The 22,228-nt window shown below is 42.7% G+C and overlaps 1 protein-coding gene across 1 annotated transcript in view; it reads left to right on the forward strand.

Moving 5' to 3' along the window:
• The window catches only part of LOC121951898 (solute carrier family 22 member 23-like), a 61,674-nt gene that overhangs the window by 24,571 nt on the left and 14,875 nt on the right, over window positions 1-22,228 (forward strand). The window contains 2 exon segments of the mRNA XM_042498388.1: window positions 12,413-12,581; window positions 15,007-15,134. Of these exon segments, the coding sequence (XP_042354322.1) occupies window positions 12,413-12,581; window positions 15,007-15,134 (297 nt within the window).

Here is a 22,228-nt window from a genome sequence, read left to right on the forward strand (position 1 = left end):
CCACCAAAGCAACATTTAACTGACTCTTTTTTCAGTGGAAACACACAGTTCATGGTACTAAGGAGCTGGGCTGCGCATAATATGTAGTGTTATTTTACACAAGTAACAAGCTAGTGCGCAGGAAGATGTTTATGTGTTGCTTGGCAACAGCTGTCAGTTCCAGCGGTGGTGGAACTATTTGTGTCGATGGAGCCAAAAAAAACAATTAAATAAACAAACAAATCATAATTTGTTGTTGCTTATTATTGTTCACTAATAAATGCCACTTGTAGAACTGTCCTATAAAAGCAATATCACATGAAAGGGAGTGCTGTTGTACTGTATATCATCATGGCTGTGATTACGGCCGAGCCGTGATGATATACAGTAAATCAGCACTCCCTCCTGTGTGATACTTCTTGCATTCATCCTTTGTAGAGTTGTCATGAATGTTGAGATTAGCTATAGAGACCAAAATCATTTTTGTGCTAGGCTTTAAACATGTTTGTTTCTGCTGCAAAGCTGGGCGTTTTAATATGATGTATATAATGTTAAAAGACTCAGCCTGGAGTCCGCCTCAAATGGCTGTTAGAGGAACTACCCTTCCATGTTGGCTTCATTTTTCTGCTCTGGAGGTTGCCACTTGGTGTTCCCCAGCTGTCTCTGTGTGCATATTTCCTTCCCTCTGACGGTGGAGTAATGCTCCTGTGTTCACACAGGATAATCTGTGATGTATGCTTCCTGTTGCTGTGCTATGCTGTGTTTTGTCAGTCTTGTCCTCTTCACCGTTCCTGTGTTGCCTGTAAATGAAGGTCTTTTTTCTCTGTGGTTCCCTCCAGTTTCCACAGGCATTAATCTCTTTGCACACAGGTGAGGCACAAGGGACAGCACAGATAGATGGAGGCTCTGTGCATTTATCTGTGTAAATGGGTTCCTTTGTGGCAGTGACAGATTCCTGTTTGTTGGTGCAGTCTGACAGGCACGACATGCTTTGTTTGCTTGCCTTACTCTCCTTACCTGTCTTGCTCTCTTTGTTCAAACTGTTTGCCATTTACGGATATCGCTCAGACTGGCCCGACGTGAGTAGTGCATGCCAGATCTGAACTCTGAAGAGAGCAGCTTTTTATTTCCCATCATATGGTATGTGTCTCCGAGGACAGCAGCCAGGTCCAACCCACACCACTGCAGGGATAATGTGCTGCCATCAGATGCACCAAGGCGACTTTAAGTCTGAACATTACGAAATACCTGAACAGGATGGTTGACTATACAGAGAGACAGGGTTAGACACAGACTGTGTACAGATGGTAAATACATATTAACCAAAGAAAGGTATTTTCCTTTATACACTGGTTAACCCGTCCTCATCCGTCCACACAGTCCGCTCAAGCTGTCTCCTGATAAATGGGTTAAGGTGCACACTCAGTTTTTTCCCCTCTAAGCAGGGTTAAAGTTCTTTTTTGTGCAGAGTATGCGCTTTTGGTTGTTCAGCAGACTTCCTCCCTTAACACATTATGCCACATCCTACTTTTCCTACATCTGTTTTTCTCTCTCTTTGTCTAAATTTCAGGAGGCCGCATCCCATTTAAAGGCACACAGGGTCACCACATGGCCGTGGTGTAATTTTTAACCGTTGTTGTTTGTGAAAGACATTGCACGACATAACCTCAAGCTATCTCACGTCGCAAATTCCTGAGTGAAGTCCAGTGATTGTCAAAATCAGCATGGGCGACCTTTGCTCTTTCTTCTGATGAGTGCAAGATGCATACTCTTTCAGTTCTTCTTTGGTCTGAGACTGGTGTATTTCTTATGTTAGGGAAATTTGGGACTTTCTGTGTTAGAGTGCAAGCTGTATATCAGTCACTCTGTTCTGTATCTCCTGGAGAGCCAAAAACTTTGTTTTGTGCTGATCTTTTTGTGTGTGGGAGGAAAAGAGTGGCAGTGATGAAGTGGTGGGATAGTTAGGACATACTAAAACACAAACTTTATTAAGGGCAAGTGTGCTTCTGGTGGTATTTTACTTATGGTGTGATTGCTGAGAATTTCAGCACACACAGATCAAAGGGAAGGGCCTGTGGCTAGCTGAGGTTTGTTGGCATTCTTTGCACCTCCAGATAAGAGACTACTCAATGAGTACGGCCTTATTCTTAGTCAATAGCCCCTTTTTCAGTGCTTGGGAGGAAGGAGGAGCCCTCAGGATACTTGTATGCAAACACAATCACCTTATCTATAAACAAAGTGAGAAAAAATTGCTGTGGAATCTCCCTTTGGACTGTTTGGTTGACGTTATGAGTAATTGTAAAGAAACTGCAGTTTGTTCTTGCCCATATGTACCCAGAATCTTAATGATCTGCCATCAGGAGATGTGCTATTGCTTTTTGCATGATTATGTAATGTTTAAATGTGTGAAGGGCACCTTAAGAGAAATGTGTCCCATTATCACAGATAGTCCCTTTATATTGTGGGTTAGGGATCTCACACACCAAGCCGACAGTCTGCTGTTTTTTTCAATTTAGAGCCATCAGTGAACATTTGTCGCCCTAGTGTTTGTGGTGTGTCCACACCGTTGGCAAATTTTCCATCTTTTAAACGTGTGTGTGTCCCTTTGTATCATTCGGTATTGCCTCTAAATTCTGAGGTTTTTGCTGGTCTGGGAACTCAGGGCAGGCAAAGCTCGTCATGAGTTTTTTTTTCTGTCAGCAGCAGTTTGTGAGTCACGGGTTGAACAGTTGATCTGTTCAGAGCTGATCAGAACAGATTGATAGGTTAGAGGAGCAGCTGCTGCAGAGGCCAGTGAATGTAAACTTTTAGACAGTTTTGGACAGAACAGTTGTGTATCACGTTTATTTGCTCCTGATGTTCAACTGCTCTGTCTCTGTCCAGAGTGTGCTCTGGGCTGCGGGAGTGTGGTGCAGTGGAAAAACCAGATGGTATATGTATTTCAGCAGCACTCCTTATAACGGTCCAGCTCTGTAAACAAAAAAAGAATTATTAATTAAGAATTAAGAATAATTTCTGGGAGTTTTTGTTGTAGTTGTTGTTTTTATTTTTAGGTTTGTTTTAGGTTTTTCTTTTTTCTTTCTCTTTGTCTCTTTGTTTTCTCATATATGTAAGACATATCTCTTTTACGGTTCATCAATTAACGTGTGACAGCAAAAGTATGGTTCTGCACAAAGTGTAACACAGTATTATGCAGGTTTACATATATCTTTGTATACCTCATTTTGTTATGCTGATACGCATTTGTTTCTCAAAAATTATTAAGAAAATAATATTTTAAAAATGTGGAAAATCCTGAGAAGTGATAATCATTACCCTTTTACCCTTTTTGTTTGATTATGCAAACAAATGATTAAAGTCAGGAGTGCGAGATTAAAACAACTTGTTATAGTAAGTAAGATCATTTTGAGCCATTGAGCTCTCTAACAGATATGTTTCCCAGCTGTTTTTGTTATAGTTCACTCGTGCACAGTAAATATATTTTGTTCTTTCAACATTAGGTTGATTTGTTAATGTGCTAACTGTCTAACTAGCATCTTGAATCAGTCCTCTGTCTTCCAGTTTCCCTTTTGCAATGAATATTGAATACTGCAGCCTGCTGCTGGAGAGTTATGTCCTCTCACACAGGTGTGGAACGTACGTGCTAATTGGCCTTTGGTTGTAGTCTTTGTATTGTATTCAGGTACAACGCAACAGTCATCCTTCCTCGCCACTAGTTCTTTGATGTCAGTTTGGTGTTTCTTAGCCTTAAGAGAAATATGTCCTTTTCTCAGAAACTGTCCTGATTAAGTATGGGTTAAACTGTGCTGTGCACTCGCCCCCACACTGTTTGATTTTTTTTCTCCTGTGTGGTCACTATGTTCAACTGAGGATGCAATTTGCCTTCACACAAAAATCTCTTCGATCTGCAGTAATTCCAGACCAAGGTTCATTGAGTCCTAATCAGGGAAGTGCTGTTTGCTGACGAGGCGGCACTGACCTGTCACTAGCAGGAAGCACTCCAAAAACTCATCAGCAGCTTTGCATGTGCCTGAGTTTAGTTTGCATTTTCATTTGTGACCACAGCTTTGAAGGTGAGCCTTAACAATGTATTGCTGAAGCAACAGCAGTGGCGGCACACCCATCCAGTGAGGTGTAGATGGAGGTGAAGCAGGCCTGTGGGCTTACATACAAAATGTACATTATTATGTAGAAGCAAAACTTTGACCTATGGTATCTAGCAGGAAATGGGTGACAAATTAAAGGCCTGAATATGTTTGTGGATAAATATATTAAATATAGATGCAGTTTGTCACCTCACCTTTGAGGCAGCAAGCTATTTGTGATGATGTCATTCATTCATTTATTAGTTCTTCATTCACTTTTTCAATTAAATTGTTTAAATTGATTTTAATTGACTTCTCGTTTCACCAGCTGAAAGAAACTGGGATTGATGACCATAACATCAGGGACTGTAAACATTTAATTGGTTGGTCTGGTAACTTTTTGGATTAGATACCAAAATCATAACCCACAAAGTTGTTTATTGATTTTATTTTGGTTGATCATCCTGTTTGGACAATGCTGCTGGAACGTTACAACTGCAACAAAATTCCACTCAGACGGGGGTCTGTATACTGCTATCAATGTAGTATCTGGCATAGATGCCCAGCCCAAACGGGCTACAAGGCAACTATTAATTTCCATGTACATAGGGTAGAAATATACAAATTATTGAAAAACATTCCTTCATACGAGTTATGTCTATTATTCAGTCTAGTTTGCCTAAATTTCCAAGCCTTGGAATTAAAATTAGCTCATACATTGCTACTTAGTCCAACTTGTTATTTTCATCAGACCAAAATAATGTAGGATTTTTGCTTTTTTGGTGAGGGGGGGGGCTGAAGGGTTGATGGTTTAAGTCCCAGTACAGACCAAGTATTTAGGATTTAGGATCACTATTAAATTTAATTTCTTCTTAAACTACGTTTAAGGAAAATGACAATAAACTTACCTTGTATCTTGTATGGAGTGTAGACTGGTAGCTAGAGAGGTACCAATTCACCGCTTGGGCACTGCTAAGTTGCCCCTGAGCAAGGCGCTGAACCCCTAACTGCTCAGGGCTTCTGTCCATGGACAGCCCCTTTGTTCTCTCATCTCTCAATTGAATGCATGCGTATAGGTCCAGTTTGTGCATGTGTGTGTATTTTGGGCCTGAGAGTATGTAACGTAAATATCAGCAGAGTGAAAATATGTTATTTATGTGCACCCATGGACCGAGACAGTCACAGTTTACTTGAGTGTGTGCTTTTGTGTCCTGCAAAACCACAACCAAGTTTTTAGGGAGTCCCCACAACACCTGATTTATTTTAATGGCTAAACCAATCAAATACATGGCTGGTGGTCTACAGGTCTGGAACCATCTGGTTGCGTTGACCACGAGGCACAAGAATTCAAAGCAGTAGAGGTAAAAGATGTAAAGGAGAAGAAGGAGTTAAGCTGATGGATAGAGGCTTTATTACAGCTGCGCTTTGCTTTTCACCTGCAGCACCTGCAAGAAGGCGTCCGGCCTTGAGTATGAGTCATAATTATGCCATAAAAATTAATCACAGCAAACAATCCTCTGTTATCTTAAAGTAGAGAAAAGAACCCTTAGAGTCTCTTTATCATTAAGTTACACTTAACAGATCAAGTTGCCAGGATTAGGCAGTGGAGTCATGGCACTGGGCCATATGGACCTCATGTGACCAGTAGAAGGTCATGACATTAGCTTGCGGGTATAGGGAGTGGCTGTACTGAGTGCAGTTGGTGGTCAACCAATCTCTTTCACTTGTAAAACAATGGGCTTCCTTGACTGAGCTGTGTTTTTGACAGAAGGCTGGTGAACTACTGTGGCGTGTACCAGAGAGTGTGATTCATATTCTTGTTTTGCCGAAGTCAGCAAACCAGGCAAAGCTTCTTTGGGGATTATCACCATTATTAATTGGCTATTGGCTTGATAATTGATGATGTCATTTTCACTTTGTACAGTGTTTGTCCAAATGCATTTAAATGGGTCTATGCTGTAATAACTTGGCATGTCCAGCATGTTTTCTCACCTCAGAGATCCTCATTTAGCAGCTTCATTGAGTTTATGTATGTGTCATCAGATTAGTTAGTGGTAGATTTATGTCAGTAGAACACAGGCTGCAGCAGGGCATTGTGGGAATGCTGATCTAGTGGGTTGAGGAGGATTAGGGTCAGCAGGAGTAAGGAGCTCAGGCCTCTTTTTCTCTCAGCAAACTCGTGTTTATGGAAAGAATGTGCCATATTTTATATATAATTAACTGAATATATTTACATTATTGATGTAGTTTGTCCTGTATATGTACATTCAAGGACTTTTCCATAGCTCACCACAGGATGTACTGGTCACAATGCGGTGGCCTGTTCAGCGCACATGATGTCTTACACATAACCTAAGAATTCAAATCCCATGCAGTCCGTAAGCAGTGAACCGTCACTTTTCTCCCAGCAGTACACAGAGAACGGGTCCCGAGGTTAGTTGGTTCAAACTCAGCAGGTCTTGCACCCATCGCCCTGCTCTCAGCTCATTGGCTTTGTCGTTCCAGCTGCGATAGTGTCTGTGAACAGAGAGCATTATTCATGTCCTCAGAAGGGGGCAAGTCCTAATTGAAATTCCGGTCCTTTCCACTGGAATGAAGCGGGGCCGCTGACACCCACTGTATTATGCTGGCCCTGTCACCTTGAAAGGCCCATCTTGAGACTGGTCACATTCTTTGGCAGCAAAAAAGAAAAATAGTGAAGTATAACAGAAAAGGGATGAAAAGCTGGACAAAAGATTTGGGCATTATGAGAATAGCGGCATTGTAGAGCTGTTCACTGTTGTATGGTTTGATGTGAAGCCGTCCTCTACACTGCAGTAACTAAAGGGCTGGACTGCCTGTGGTTGCTGGCTGCCAGTGTGGTGTGCATGCTAATAGCTGGGTGAATGAATCGGTGCCATTCTGATGGAGGAGAATTGAGTACAAGGAACCTCTTTCTAGTTAGTTCACTCTCACAGCAGCCTACTGTCTTGGTCTGTCAACTGTCTCCGAACAACAACTGTACATGGTGAATTATCGCTTTTATTTAATGTCACAGCATCTGTCATGCACTGTAGCTCTGAAAGTGAAATGTGTTTGTTTTTAACACTGATGCACATTTATTATTCTGTTTATCTGGTAGTCAATAATTTTGTAGATTTCCCGGAGCCCGAGATGAATTGCTTCTTTTGTCCAACTAACCAACCCAATCCAAAAACAGAAGAGGCAACAAACCCTGACATTTGAGACATTGAAATCACTCATGTTCGGCTTATTTGCAGATTAACTGATGTAAAAAAAAAAAAAAAAAGAAAGAAAAAAAAAAGTTTTTTAAGTCAAGGAATGTAATTAGTAATGTTTTCATCATAAATTGTTTTCTCTTCACTAACGTATGTGAAGGATCTCAGCACTACTTGACATGCATTTCCTGTATCTTCTGCTAACAGGCTCCAATGCTGTATGAGTTAAAGAAGAGTAAAGTAACATCAGAAGTTTATTCAGCCCAGTTGTTGGCTGATGATGTTGGCATTGTATGTTTCTGCATGTTTCATAGGTGTGAAGTAATTCAGATTACATGTGTATGAGCCAAGTTTCTCATGACACTTGGTGACACATAGACCAATTATCAGACAATAAAATGGTATAATTTTTAACTAGAATTGGGACATTTCCCGCTGTGTTTGTAGTGATCATGATGTTTTTCTAACAAAAACCAAGTGTGCCCAAACCTAACCACACATTAAGCAAAGCATTACACATAATACTGAAAAATTGAAACATTTTAACATATCGTCTATAAAATGTACAATCTCCTCATTTAACTATTTTCTTTTCTTTCATAAATCTCTTGATCCCTCTCTACATTTATCAGTGGATTTTACAATTTCTCAGTCAATGAACTGTAATTAACAAAAGCTTGTGACCAAACCTATCGCAATCGGATCCTTTTAAAAACACAGCATTTTTTCTAATTCCTGAAAAATAGCTATTTTTGGAGTTTTGCGCCTGACAGCAGTGAAATTAAGCATTTGCATACAATGTCAGCATTTATTCTGATGATTGAGTTGGCTTAAAAGTCTACAATTAATAGTAGTGGTAGTTAGTAGTGTTAATTAGCTTTAATGATCTGGAAATTACCTTTGCGTGCATCAGAACAAAGTGTAATAGCAGTGGGACTGTGCTGCGATTGGCTAGTGCTCGTCATGTTGATGCTTCCAGGTGGGAGGTGGTTAGAGTTAGGGCAATGAGGTTGTGGTTAAGGCTAGTACCAGCCAATCAGGCAGCACATTAGGGTGGAACTTGCCAAAAAATGCATTGAGATCTCATAATAACACCTCTTCGTCACATCACTGTCGGGATCCATGTTCTGGCCTGTCTGCCTCACCTTGTCAGAGGTGGTGTTTTGTTTTGATATTGATTCATCAGCTCCAACCTGTTTCTGTCTGCATGAGAAAGAAACAGCTAATGTTCAGATCCCATATTCCTCTTATATAAATACTGGATTGAAATGCACCAGCATTTTCTGAATCCATTACCAGCGTTTTGTTTAAAGTCTCTCTTGAGTTCTTTGTAACAACTAGCTAGTTTCAAACTAGTGATTTACAAAATGTGCTTAAACAGGTTGTTAGGGGGCGCCTGGTAGCTCATCATGTCATCCCCTCTCTGTTTCATGCTTAGATTCTGTCCTGTTAAATAAAGGAAAAAATGCAGAAAAATAATCTAAAAAAAAAAAAAAACAGGTTGAAACATCCTAAGCACAGCAAGAGCAGTCACCTGTGTCACTGTTGTGTCACAATCTGCAGTGTACCTTCCAAAGATTACAATCTACATTCAAGTTAATTGCTAAGGCTTTGTTCATATTAATGTATATTCATATAAATGTTCATATTACTTTTGTTTTATTTAACATGCATCCAATGAGAAATATGTTTATTTCAGATTTAGAAGTATCTGAATAATTGGGAGATATCCAGTTGTGCTAACGTATACTACTTGTGTTATATTTGTAAAATAAATACAAAATTCTTTTAGTGTAGGTCAGTGTTGGATCAGATATGCAGACCATGTAGCAGCTCTCTGCTAATCGCCAGCGTGCTTGATGTGTCAGGTGGGCTGGCGCGCAGTGAGTGTGTGTGTGTGTGTGTGTGTGTATGTTTCCAGAAGTTCGGCCCGTGCATCTCCCATCGGGACACTTGTCTTCGCGGAGTGTGTTCGTATGAGCTGTTAAACAAGACAGTAAACTCCATTTTCGAGAACGATACTCTCGTCTTCGTCTCGTCAATGGCCATTACACTGGTGTCAGAGGAGACTAGCTGAGCATGGGCGGTGAGTTAGCAGCTTGCTAGCGCACATTATGGATTACTACGGCGGGACGGTAGTAAAGGAGAAGGAGATGGGAGATGAGGTGCAAGGAGCATGCGGATGTTCAGAGGACATGATCGGTGTGTTCACCAGAGCCGCACGCGAGGCAAAAGAGCGTCTGAGAGAGGCTACTGTGAAGATGGTCAGTGACGTTACCCTCGCACCGGAAGTGAGTCATGGGACGAGACTCAGGATGTAAACAAACATGGAGGCCTCCATTGCCCATGAGGTGGCACGACAGTGAAAACGCCCAGGTGTTCTAGTAGGTCGGACTGGGAGGCTTTCCACGCCCAATGTGAACTTTTGGCCCATGCAAAGGGATGGTCCACGGAGACTAAAGCGCTCCTACTAGCTCTGTGCCTCACAGGTGAAGCTCTGTCCTGCCTTATGCTGCTCATTGAGGATGGCAGGCGTGATTATTGGGCTTTGGTGGGAGCGCTTCGGAGGCGGTTTGGACAGTGTTTGCAGGCTGAGCTTCTACAGAATGAACAGTAACAGGTGCAGAAAGTGAAGTGATGAACATGGGACCAGTTCATCAGAGCCCTCCTACCCACCGAACTGCGTATACAAGTGCAGCTGCAGCACCCCTAGTCCTTGCAAGCGGCTCTGGAGTTGGCTGTGGAAAGGGAGAATGTGTGGGGTGTAGTGGCTGAGAGCTGTCTAATGGCGAGCCCGCCTACGATGGGAGCTGCGGTGGGGAGTTGGAGAGAGGAAGAAAGGCCAGTATGGGTAACTGAGATGACTAAACTGTTAAGAGCTGTGTCAGGACAGACCTTACATCGACCACACCGTGGCCCCAAGGATAAACAGCTGGCGGTGCTGCTCAGACTACAGACCATTGAATGGGGTTACCAAGAAGGACTCATATCCTTTGCCCCGAATTGACGAGTCCCTGGACCTGGTCTCGGGGTTCCCTCTGGTTCTCCTCCCTAGACCTCCTCAGCGGTTATTACTAGGTTCCACTTGCTCCAGAGGACAGACCCAAGACAGCCTTCTGCACGACAACTCCTCAGAGGCTGCTCTGGGGTCCCTGCGGCTGGTGCTGGACAGGATCAGGGCAGCGGGCCTGAAGCTGCACCCCGACAAGTGCCACTTCATGCAGACCTAGATGTACTTTTTGGGGCACAAGGTGTTCAGCTGCTTTGGGATGCAGGAGTCCATTCACAGTGACCAAGGAAGAAATTTTGAGTCCTGGGTGTTGTGTGCCTCCATGTGTGAGCAGCTGGGCATGCACAAAACTCGCATCACCCCCTTGCAACCTCAGAGTCATGATCTGGTGGAAAGGTTCCATCGCACCTTGGGATAGCAGCTGGCCATCCTCACCTCGCAGCACCAACAGGACTGGGATGACCACCTGCCCGTCGTGCTCATGGCTTGCCTTTCTGCAGTTCAGGAGACCACATCCTGCACGCCTGCCCTTCTCATGCTGGGGAGAGAACTCCGCACTCCGGCTTAGTTGGCATTTGGCTGGCCACCAGATTCCCCAGACACTCCTCCTGGCCCCACGTACGCCAGGAGGCTTCAGGACTGACTTGATTCAGCCCACATGTTCACCCAGGAACAGCAGGAGGCAAAAACGGAACTATGATGTAAGGACGAAAGGGAGGCACTTTTCCGTTGGAGAAATGGTCTGGATCTACAACCCACAGCGGAAAAAGGGCCGGTTTCCTAAGTTGGACAGCCAGTGGGCAGGACCGGGCGAGTACTGGAGCAGTTGGAGGAGGTGGTCTATGGGGTGCTGCTGCCAGGCAAGCAGGGGAAGGTGGCCCTCCATAGAGACAGATTGGCCCCTAACAGAGAGACCATGTTACCACAGGTTTCAAGGACACTGGTATCCCCCTCCCAGTCTTCCCTCGCACACCCCATGCAGTCTGTTGCTTCTTCCCTTTTGGGGACCTGGGGAGCCCCTGTGGCCAGGTCCCTGGCAAACCCACCCTGTCTTTCAGACTCTCAGGTCAGCCCCCAGCCGGAAGAGACTGAGTTACCCAACCCCCTTTTCCCTGCTTCCCCTTCCTTGTCCCCACAGACGGCCACAATGGCAGAGGAGACTTCCAGGTTGCTTTGGAGACTTTGTGGGTCCCTCTCTCAGGGGAGATAGTTAGCGGTGGGACCTTGTGAGGGCAAGAATGCGCCCTAGTCCCGCTGGAAGTGATGGCAGTCTACCCGGATCTTCCAAGCTTTAGGGAACTGTTAAAAAAAAAAGAGTGTTTATTGTCCAGGTGATTTATTGTTTGCCAATTGTTGGTTTTATGCACTTTTCTGCTTTGTTACTGGTTTGTAAGACAGTTGGTTTTCCAAGTTGGTTCCATGAACTTTGTTTAAGCAAATTGTTTTGTTTATCCGCTGTCCCTCGAGGGCAAGGAACTGTGTGGGAGGGGCCAGCCATCATCTCCCAGCTCTCTGCCAATCACTATTGTGCATGATGTGTTAGGATGTGTGTATGAGGGCGATTGGTGGGGGGCGGGGGCAGGTGTGCGGGGAGTGGGAGTGTGTATATTTTTGCATGTTTGGCCTGTGCGTCTCAGGACAAATTTCTTTACGTAGTGTGTTTGTATGAGCTGTTAAACAAAACAATAAACTCCATCTTCGAGAACGGTACTCTTGTCTTTATCTCGTCAGTGGCCATTACACCATATTCCGTATTTCCTATTTTACTCTTAAATATAAATAGTTAGATGTTAACAAGCTAACATTGTCAGTTAGCTGACAGTTAGTTCCAGCCTTCAAATACTTTGCCAGTAAGAACTGATCTCTGCTTATTTTTTTAATTTGGTGATGTGTAAATCCCTACCTAGTAAACCAGTTAAATTAATATTAGGATAAATTTTAATTTACAAAAAGGTGGTTCAAGCAGCTGTTGTCATATTGACAAATAATTCTGAAAATGGTTTTGTATCTGTTTGCCTTGTTGCTGTACATGCTCATTTTGTGCCTTTGTGTGTTGCAGAAAACCGAATAACACATGCACTCTCTCTTTCTCTTCCTCTCCTCTTTGTTCTCTCTGCCAGGGATTGAGCTGTGCCTGCCAGGATGGCGTTTTTCCATGACCATGGTGGCCAGTTTTGTGGTGTTGGGTGGTCAGCTGCTGATGCCCGGGGTGGCATACCTCTGTCGTGACTGGCAGGTACTCCAAGCTGTCATCATCTGTCCCCTGCTGCTGATGCTGTCCTACATCTGGTGAGGAAAACACTTGAGCAGCTGCTACATGTTGGCACCTTCCTGTCTTTTGTTATTCTGTTGAAGTTTAAAAGGTGTTTGTTTTATCTTTCTGTTAAAATTCCACAAGAGACTAAAATTATGTGGTGCCATCTGCTATGAAATTCTAAATGTGTGAGATTCTGAGCAACCTTTTTTTTTTAAAAAAAATAGTCTAAATAAAACCTTGTTAAGACAACTCCGCTTTAGCAGATTTACATGGTTCAAACAAAGGAGAAAGTCTTCCCTCCAAGGACATTTTCACTAGTGAATTCCCAGCTGAATTAAATGTAATGTCTTTTACCTTAACGAATAATGACCTCTGCAGCCACTGCAGTCTCTTTTGTTCCAGCTCAGGCAATAAATAGTGTGCTCACCTACAGTTATTCCACCATGATGCACAGTGCAAATGTGTACAAAGGCAGCAGACAAAAATCCAAGAATATAGATGTTTATCACCGGCCTTCAGTGGTGTACCTGAAGAATAAAGAGAGTTTCCACACAGAGACAGTCAAAAGCACCATTTTAATCCAACATCAGCTCTTGTGATATGATGCGCTTCAATCAGTGTAGGGACACAGAGAGCAGAACAGACAGATGGGGATTTCCACCAGGGGTGGATTTTTAAACAATGGGGCCCTGGGCACAGACATGCAGAGGGCACCTCTCCTACAAAGGAGATAGACAGACAAACTTAATAGTTGTTTAGCCTCTTTTTGTTGTGGTTTTCTGTGTCTTTTTGTAGTTTGTAGTTGTCGTCTCTGTGGATTGGGGTCATTTTGTGGTAATTTTGTTTCTCTGTAGATTTTGTGTCTCTTTGTAGTTGTTAAATGTCTCTTTGTCATCATTTTGAGTCTCTTTGTAGTAATTTTGTGTCTAATTATAGTTGTTTTTAAACTCTTTTGTAGTAATTTTATGTTTCTTTATGGAGATTTAGTGTCTTTTTTAAGTCATTTTGAATATCCTTGTCGTTGCTTTGCCTCTTTGTTGTCAATATGCATCTCTCTGGTGTTTTGGGTTTCTTTTCGGGAGTTTTGTGTTCATTTGTGGGAATTTTGTGTCTCTTTGTAGTCATTTTGTGCCTTTTTGTGGTTTGTTTTGTGTCTTGGTATGTCTCTCTACAGCTGTTTTGCATTCCTTTATGTCTCTGGCGTCTCTGTGGTTTTTTTCCCCGTTTTTGAAGTCCTTGGGTGTTTCTTTGTGTCTCTTTGCAGCTGTTTTGCATGTCTTTGTCGTCATTTTGTGTCTCTCTTAATAATTTTCAGTCTCTTCCTGGTCTGCATGTGTTACTTTGAGTGACAATTTCCAGGTCAAGGCCAAAAAGGCCCCTGACACTTTGGGCCCTTTTAGTCTGTGCCTGGTAGGTTTCTTTATCCATCCATGGTTTCCACAATGATACAGAGCTGATGCTGATGAATGAGTGAAAATAGCAATGACTTTGTTTGGAAGCTTAGCAGTGGAAGAGGTTTTGTACCCGTTAGTTGTCTATTTTAATGCGATCATGGCCTTGCTGGCTGAAAAAGGCTCAAGGACGAGAAGCAGATTGTTAGTCTGATTGAAGTGGGCATTGGACAGGGAATTCGACCTGCAGAGTTTAGGGCACACTTATATTTGCAAACCAGCCAACACTGTAGCCTCTTTCTACACATGTGATAGAGCAATCCACTCCACTGACATAAACAGATGCATCAGCGAGCTTGAGTCAGGCTTCACAACAGGAGTCATGTTGACTTTCCTGTTTAAGCCAGACAGTGTTTATTGGCACAAATTGGCTTTATCATTGACAAAGCAGCTGACCTTGCAAATATAGAAATACAGCTGATGGGGCTGAGGAGTTCAACACTGCAGGTGATCTCAGTTTGCTGATTTGGGGAAACATCTTAAAACCCCACCAGTGCAAGATCATTAATTCTGCACATTTTCCTCGCGTAGACATCTGTTCCAGAGACGTGCAACCAGCTGAGGCAAGTGTGGCACTGTCTTCAAATCAGCAACAGTCATCTGTTAGGAGGAACCTAACCACTCACAGGAACATGTGCCACATAACGCAATACAACTACCAGATAATAGGGTTTAATAAATGAAAGCAGTGGCAGGGATAACAACGGTGGGCAGTCAGGTGTTTATTTGTTGCTCCCACTGTAAAGACATCTGGTTACTTTAATTTGAGGCCCTGCCACCTCTAAATGGTATGTGAGTGTTTGCCTGTTCAGGGTACAATTTCTAATCTTAGCTTACCATTTCTGATTTATTTTCCGCATTTAATTCGAAATATGTGGAAGATTTCTAACTGGTTTATTTTCCTGGTTAATAGAGATTTTAATCAGCATTTTAAAAGGAGCATTCCTTTCATTTGGAATGATTTTTCATGTGTTAATAACGAGGACATCCCCCGTCTTTTTCACAGGATCTTCCCTGAGTCACTGCGTTGGCTGCTGGCCACTCAGCAGTACTGCCGCTCCAAGTGGATAATGGGACACATAGCAAAGAAAAACCAAGCGAACATGGAAATTGACCCTGATAATATCATCTCAGGTAATGAATACATGAACACAGAGAGTATGGAGAAACACTTGATTTTCTTTTAGCCACGATTTTAGGTCGTTTTTAAATGGACAATATGTGTCATAGTCTCTGATAAGTGTTTTCAAACTGTTCCATGTCCTGCTCTCACTGAGAATGTGTCTGAAGGCAGACCTCCACATAGGTATTGCACAATCCCCTCTTGCCACAGATGTAGTGTGTCATCATTTGTTTTCTGCTTTAGGAAAACAAATGAGGATGGGCAAGTCATGCAGAATCTTATAAACAAGACAAGCTCAGTAAATCATGATTTCTTAAGCAGCAAGAGTGGTGACGAATGGTTTGCTCACAGTCAAGTACCTTAAAAGCCAGGTGGTATTCTGACTGTGCAGGTTTAAATGTGGTACAAGGGACTTCTGCCCAGCTGGTATAAACAACATGACAAATGTGGCATTGAAATCAAGTGTTGCTGCCTTATTAGTCAGACAGTTTTTCATATGACAGATATTCGACAAGTTAAACTTAACTGCATTTATTACCATCTTAGTTTGTTTTTTTCATGTGAGGTTAGAATCAGTTGTTATTTCAGATAAAAAAACAGTGATGTATTGTGATTACTATATGCATTTGTCGACTTTTTTTTTAATGTTAAAGGCTGGGTAAAGCACAATTAGAAATGTGTTTGTAAGCATAGGCACGTTTAAAACCCAACTCAGAATGACTCAGTTGAATCAGATTTGGCCAGGAAATACGAATTCTTGACAATATGTTTTTTTTTCTATATAAAGTTTATCAGTTTGGACAGGACTTTTTGGGACGTTAAATGTGGCAGTGATGTGAATGTAATATACTAAAGAAGCTAATGGTGCTAATAACGACTCGGCACAGTGCATTTTTTTTGCCAAAGTGCATTTTTTTTGCCACCACTTGATATCAAACAAAAGTCAGAGACTGTGTCAAATTAGACTGATGTGAGCTTTAAATTCACCACTTCTATGCTGAAAAGAGAAGATAATGTTATCTCAGAGCCTTAGAGTGCAGAGTCTCTCTTCCTCTGTGTTGCTGCCTGTATGTCTGAGGATCCTTGTACCAAAGAGCAGAATGAAAGTCAAGAGTAATCATTTTGCAGTGAAATCTGAATTTTGAAACCTAATTTTATATACTTGGCAATTTTTTTAAATCATTCAAATGTGGCTGAGTAAATAATTTTTTCGTAGTGTGACAAATTCAGAATACATCTTTATTCTTTCTTTGCCCAGATTCTAAAGTAGTCGGCGCATGTGTGTTGTAATACCCCCAGCTGTGCTTTCCTAAATAAGACAAGTTGACAAGGTTATATCTGTTTCCTGTCTGGTTACCATAGTAACAGACCACTACAGAGGTAGCAGTGGATGTTGAACATTACATTATGACACTCTAGAACGTTCATTAACTCATTACAGCCTGGGTGGGTGGACATGAGCTGACACAATACTGTGCACACGGCAGATGGACACAGCTCGTGCACTTTGACCCCAGGGTAAATGTGTCTGTACTCAGAAGACCTGCCAGAGGCAAAGAGCATAGTGAACTGTGTTGTTAAGTGGCATAACAGATTGCATTTGCATTAAGCTTCAACAGCGCTGTTTACCATGGTCTACTTTTTTCCATTTTTGTCCCGACTGTATTTATCAATCCATTTAGAAAAAACAGTGCCACTGCTGGGAAAAGGCTCAAAGAGGAACCACTCAGTGTGAAATTGACTGCACTTTTTTAGAGCTTGGAGACTTTGTGCTGATGCAGCATTGAGAAAAGTACATTGCCATAGACATTAATTTATCCACTCTTGTTTTTATAGTTACTGGCTGTCCCCAACCTTGCCAGTAATATTTCCTCACTTTTAACCGCTCAGCACTAAGTACAATGTTGGGCACTGAATGTACTATCTGGTGGAAGAGTTGAGCAACTTCTTCAAGCACTCTGATATGACAGATGCATGTGCAAATGCTGATTAGGTCATCTTTGGAAAGTGAGCGGAAGGATTTGCATAGATGGTCTAACTCAGAGGTTTGAAGCCTTGCCAGGGGATCACCGGAAAACATGACTGGTACCGCCTGAGATAACCTTGTGGCGGTGTGGAATGCAGTCACGTGTCTCAGTAAACATGAACATGCAGTATCGCGAAGCAGTGCTGTGTTTCTGTGGCTACCCACAGTAGTGATACCAAAACATCCACCATGTGCCACGCTACACTCTCACCTGCGGGTTAGGAGTGTTGCCTTCTTGGAAACTGTTCCTGTCCTTCTGTGAGCTTTGCCATACCTGTCTCACAGAGCAGCAGGAGACGAGTTGCGTGGGATGAAATGTCCTCATTAAAAATGCATGTGGAATTTTCTGTGGTTGCAATGAATCAGGGACGTCCTTGTTTGACTCTTTAGAGGTCTCTGACAGCTGCTGGACTTTGACCTGATAACTCAACAATACATGATAAAGAGCCTTACGGATATATAAGTAGGCTGAAAATATTGACTTATATCACCTTTTTACAGATTAATTGAAATCAGTGTATATGTTGGCTGAAACCTTGCTGAAACTGATGAGAGAGCAAACGTGCAGGCCTGGGCTCGAGACAGATTCAGATCTCTATAAGAGATGCCAATAAACTGTCAAGAGTTGTCTCTGGTTTTATGACTTTGTCATACTGGTACAAGGGTTTCCAGTCCTTTCAAATGTGGGAGGTAATTACAAAAAGTATTAAAAAAGGAAACTAGGCACAAATATTACAGGTTTTAGTTAAAGAAGGAACATTGCCACGGCAATGAAGTGTGGCATCAGATATCCTTTACATTCAAAACCAAAATATTTTACAGAATGTTTCTTTTTTTTACAGATCAGTCACAGTACATAAACAACAGCATGAGTGAATGTTGTAGAGTAAAAATCTTAACTCAGAAAAACTATAATAACAAAAATACAAGTCATATTTTGTATACAGAAATAATAATATGTAATGATGCTAAAATAGTTAATTTTGTAACAAAATTCAATTCAATTCAATTTTATTTATAGAGCGCATTATCACAAAACATGGTTTGCCTCAGAGGGCTTTACAGTGTACGACATCCCTCTGCCCTTAGACCCTCACATTACCCAAGGAAAAACCCCCGAAAAAAAACCCCTGTAACAGGGGGAAAAAAAGGAAGAAACCTCAGGGAGAGTGGTCGAGGATGATGAGGGATCCCTCTTCCAGGACGGACAGACATGCAATAGATGTAAATAACAAATAAAGTACAATACAATACAATTGTGGCAAAAAGGAACAACAATGCATTTTTGTAGTGACCATGTGTCCGAAGGCAACATAAGCAGAGACATTATCATAATAGCTGCAAATGATTATTGATTAATCTCTTAATTGACAACTATTACATTAATCACCAACTATTTGATAATGGATTGAGTGGACAGCAGACAACAGACAGGCAAGATGGCGGCACGCACAGACCCAGCACTTCAATGCTCCCCCAGTGCTCTTTTTGGCTGTTTTTGTTCATGTTGTTACTCGTCCAGACAACACTCTGCTGTGCGAACAACATCTACAGCCAACACAATCTCCTAAAACTACGATTACTCAGCGAGCAGATTGTTACAGTCGAGTTTCTCAGCTCTCACCACATCCCGGTGTAAAATAGCCAGGCCCCCCCATCCTCCATTTTTGTGACTTTCTTGAAAGAATTTAAGTTGTACTTAAAGTCCTTAAGGTTAATGAAAGGCAAAAAAATGTTCGACAGTCTAAAAGAATTTTCTCCTGACGCAGAAAACTGATGTAAAATTGTATATTCCCAGTATATATGGTGATTTATTTTTGATATGCAATAGTTTATAAAATGGTTTATTTTTTTTTACGAAACCATACATCATTTTGTGTGTTAGATGAATTATTTATTATTTTAATGTAAACTGTATATCCCCCTTGAATATTGGATGATTTATTTTGACTTCTTTTCTATTTTTTTGTATTTATTTATTTATTGTCATTCCTTGGAAAAAATGTTCATCTGAGCATTATTAACTAATGGGATGTCATATCTTTTTTACTACAATTGTTCCCATTTAATTTGCAGTTATGAAAAGAATGTGAATATTGCCTTGTTCATGTACAGGTTTTGTACACTGACAATTAAAAAAAAAAAAAAATAGCCAGGCCCCCAGGCAATCCATGGATTACCATCCCAGCGGGCAGGAGACGGAGGCAGCGCCAAGACAGGAGGCAAAAGCAAGGCTGCACAGCCAGCGTCCTGGAGAGGCTACAGAAGCATCCACACAAGCCACCACTTCCGAGTATCTTTCTCACCAATGCAAGATCCCTCGCAAACAAAATGGAGGAAATGAAGCTATAGGTTGCAACGAACAAGTTCGTCAAAGACAGTTGCGTTCTGCTGGTGACAGAGACCTGGCTTCATCCATTCATTCCAGATACTGCTATCGAGCTAGCAGGCCGCACAGTACACCGCCATGACAGGACCAGAGACTTCGGTAAGAGCAAAGGACGAGGGCTGTGTGTGTATGCAGACAACAGTTGGTGCATGAACACTAAGACTGTAGAGAGTCACTGCTCCCTGGACCTGGAGTTTGTGAGTGTTAAGTGCAGACCCATTTAGCTTCCCCAAGAGTTTTCTGTGGTCATGACAACTGCTGTGAACATTTCGCTGGATACTAATGCTAACTCGGCCCTCGGATGTTTACACCGCACAATCAGCAATCATTAGAACATGTATCCTGAGGCTGTCCACATCATAGTGGGGGACTTTAACCATGTTTATTTAAAAGCAGTGCTCCCTAAATTCCATTAGCATGGTAAATGTGCCACTAGGGGAGCAAATACATTGGACAAGGAGTTCTCCAACATCAAACATAGCTACAGGGCAAAACAACAACCACACCTGGGCAAGTCTGACCACATTTCCTTGCTTTTAATTCTAGCATACACCCCCCTCAGGAAAAGTGCTCTTACCACAACAACAACAACTATAAAAACCTAGCCTTAGTGTGCCATCCACCAGCTGCCGGACTGCCTCGAAAGCACCAACTGGGACATTTTTGAACATCAGGACCTGGAGGAGTACACAGCAGCTGTCCTGTGCTACATTAAATATTGCATGGACTCTCTCACTGTGGACAGATGTATCCGGATCTATCCCAACGCGAAGCCCTGGATGACAAGAGACGTTCAGTACCTAATAAGGATGAGATACACCGCTTTCAGGTCTGGTGATGGGGCACAATACAGTGCTGCCAGAGCTGACCTGAAAAGAGGCATCTGGGAGGCCAAGAGCTGCTTACAAGAGGAAGACTGAGGAATTCTTCCACAGTCAAAACGCAAGGCAGGTGTTGCAGGGGGTTCAACACATCGCCAGCTATAGATCCAGTGACCCTACAGCAGTGGATGGTGATGCGTTGTTGGCAGAAGGGCTTAACCACTTCTTTGCCCACTTTGAGGTGGAGCCACCTTTAGCAGCTGCGTCAGATTCACCAGCCCATGGCAGCTTCATCCTCACGGTGGAGGAGCATGAATTGAGGCACACTCTGAAGGCGGTGAACCCCAGGAAAGCTGCAGGACCTGATGGCGTTCCTGGATGAGTTCTGAAGGACTGCGCAGATGAGCTGACTGGGGTCTTCACCAAGATCTTCAATCAGTGCCTGTCTCGATCCATCATCCCACCCTGCCTTAAGACATCAACCATAGTTCCACTGCCCAAAACGTCCACCATCAGCAGCCTGAACAACTATCGGCCAGTGGCACTGACGCCTGTCATCATGAAATGCTTTGAGAAGCTGGTCAGGTCTTACATCATCTCAAGCCTCCCACCTAGGTTTGATAAACACCAGTTTTGACACAGAGCTAACAGGTCCAAAGAGGATGCCATAGCCACAGTTCTTCACACTGCCCTGACCCACCTCGAGCAGAAGGGGACCTATGATAGGCTTCTCTTTGTGGACTTCAGCTCTGAATTCAACACCATCCTGCCTCACAGACTGGTGATCAAACTGTCAGACCTGGGACTGCCTCACTCCATCTGCCTCTGGATTAAGGACTTCCTGACAGAACGTTCCCAGAGGGCCCACATCTCCTCAGTCTTCAGGCTGAGCACAGGGCTGTGTTCTGAGCCCCCTCCTCTACACCCTCTACACTCACAACTGCACCCCCATCCGCTCCAGCAACAGCATCATCAATTTTGTGGATGATACCATCATAGTGGGGCTCATCTCTGGAGCGGATGAGTCTGTTTTCCGGAACGAGGTAAAGCAGCTGTCACCGTGTGCACCGACAACAACCTGGCCCTAAACACTAACAAAACCAAGGAGCTCATTATAGACTTTAGGATGAATAAAACAGACATTCAGCCCCTCCACATCAGTGGTGAATGTTTGGAGAGAGTCTCTGACTTCCGGTTCTTGGGGGTGCACATTGAGAATGACCTGACCTGGGGCACAAACACCACAGCACTGGTTTAAAAAAAAAAGGGACAGCAGAGACTTTACTTCCTGAGGATCCTCAGGAAGAACCACCTCATCCACAGACTTCTGGTGTCCTTCTACCGCTCCTCCATAGAAAGCGTCCTCACATACTGCACCTGTGTGTGGTTTTCCAGCTGCACAGCAGCAGAGAGGAAAGCACTCCAAACAGTCGTCACCACCAGCCAGAGGATCATCAGCTGCCCCCTCCCCTCCCTGGAGGATCGTTACAGATCCCGTTGTCTCAGCAGAGCTAAGAACGTTTGAAAAGACCCATCACACCCTGGACATTCCCTGTTCGAACTGCTGCCTTCAGGCGGACATTTCAGGTCCATAAGAACAAGAACAAATAGCCTCAAGGATAGTTTTTACCCAACATCAATAACTGCACTTAACACTGCCAAAATTTTGAAATAATCTATGCAATGTCATGGAGATGAATCGTGCAATGTTTACCTGCAGAATGTGATACGGTTTGCATGGTTTGTATGTGTTTTTTCTAGAACTTTTAAATCTGTCCTTTTTCTTTATATATATGTATATAATATTTATATATTGAATATGCTTTGCATTTTACAGGATTGCATCTAATTTATTGTACATGTACAATG

This window comes from Plectropomus leopardus, chromosome 12 (genome assembly GCF_008729295.1).
Source record: "Plectropomus leopardus isolate mb chromosome 12, YSFRI_Pleo_2.0, whole genome shotgun sequence".
NCBI lineage: Eukaryota > Metazoa > Chordata > Actinopteri > Perciformes > Serranidae > Plectropomus > Plectropomus leopardus.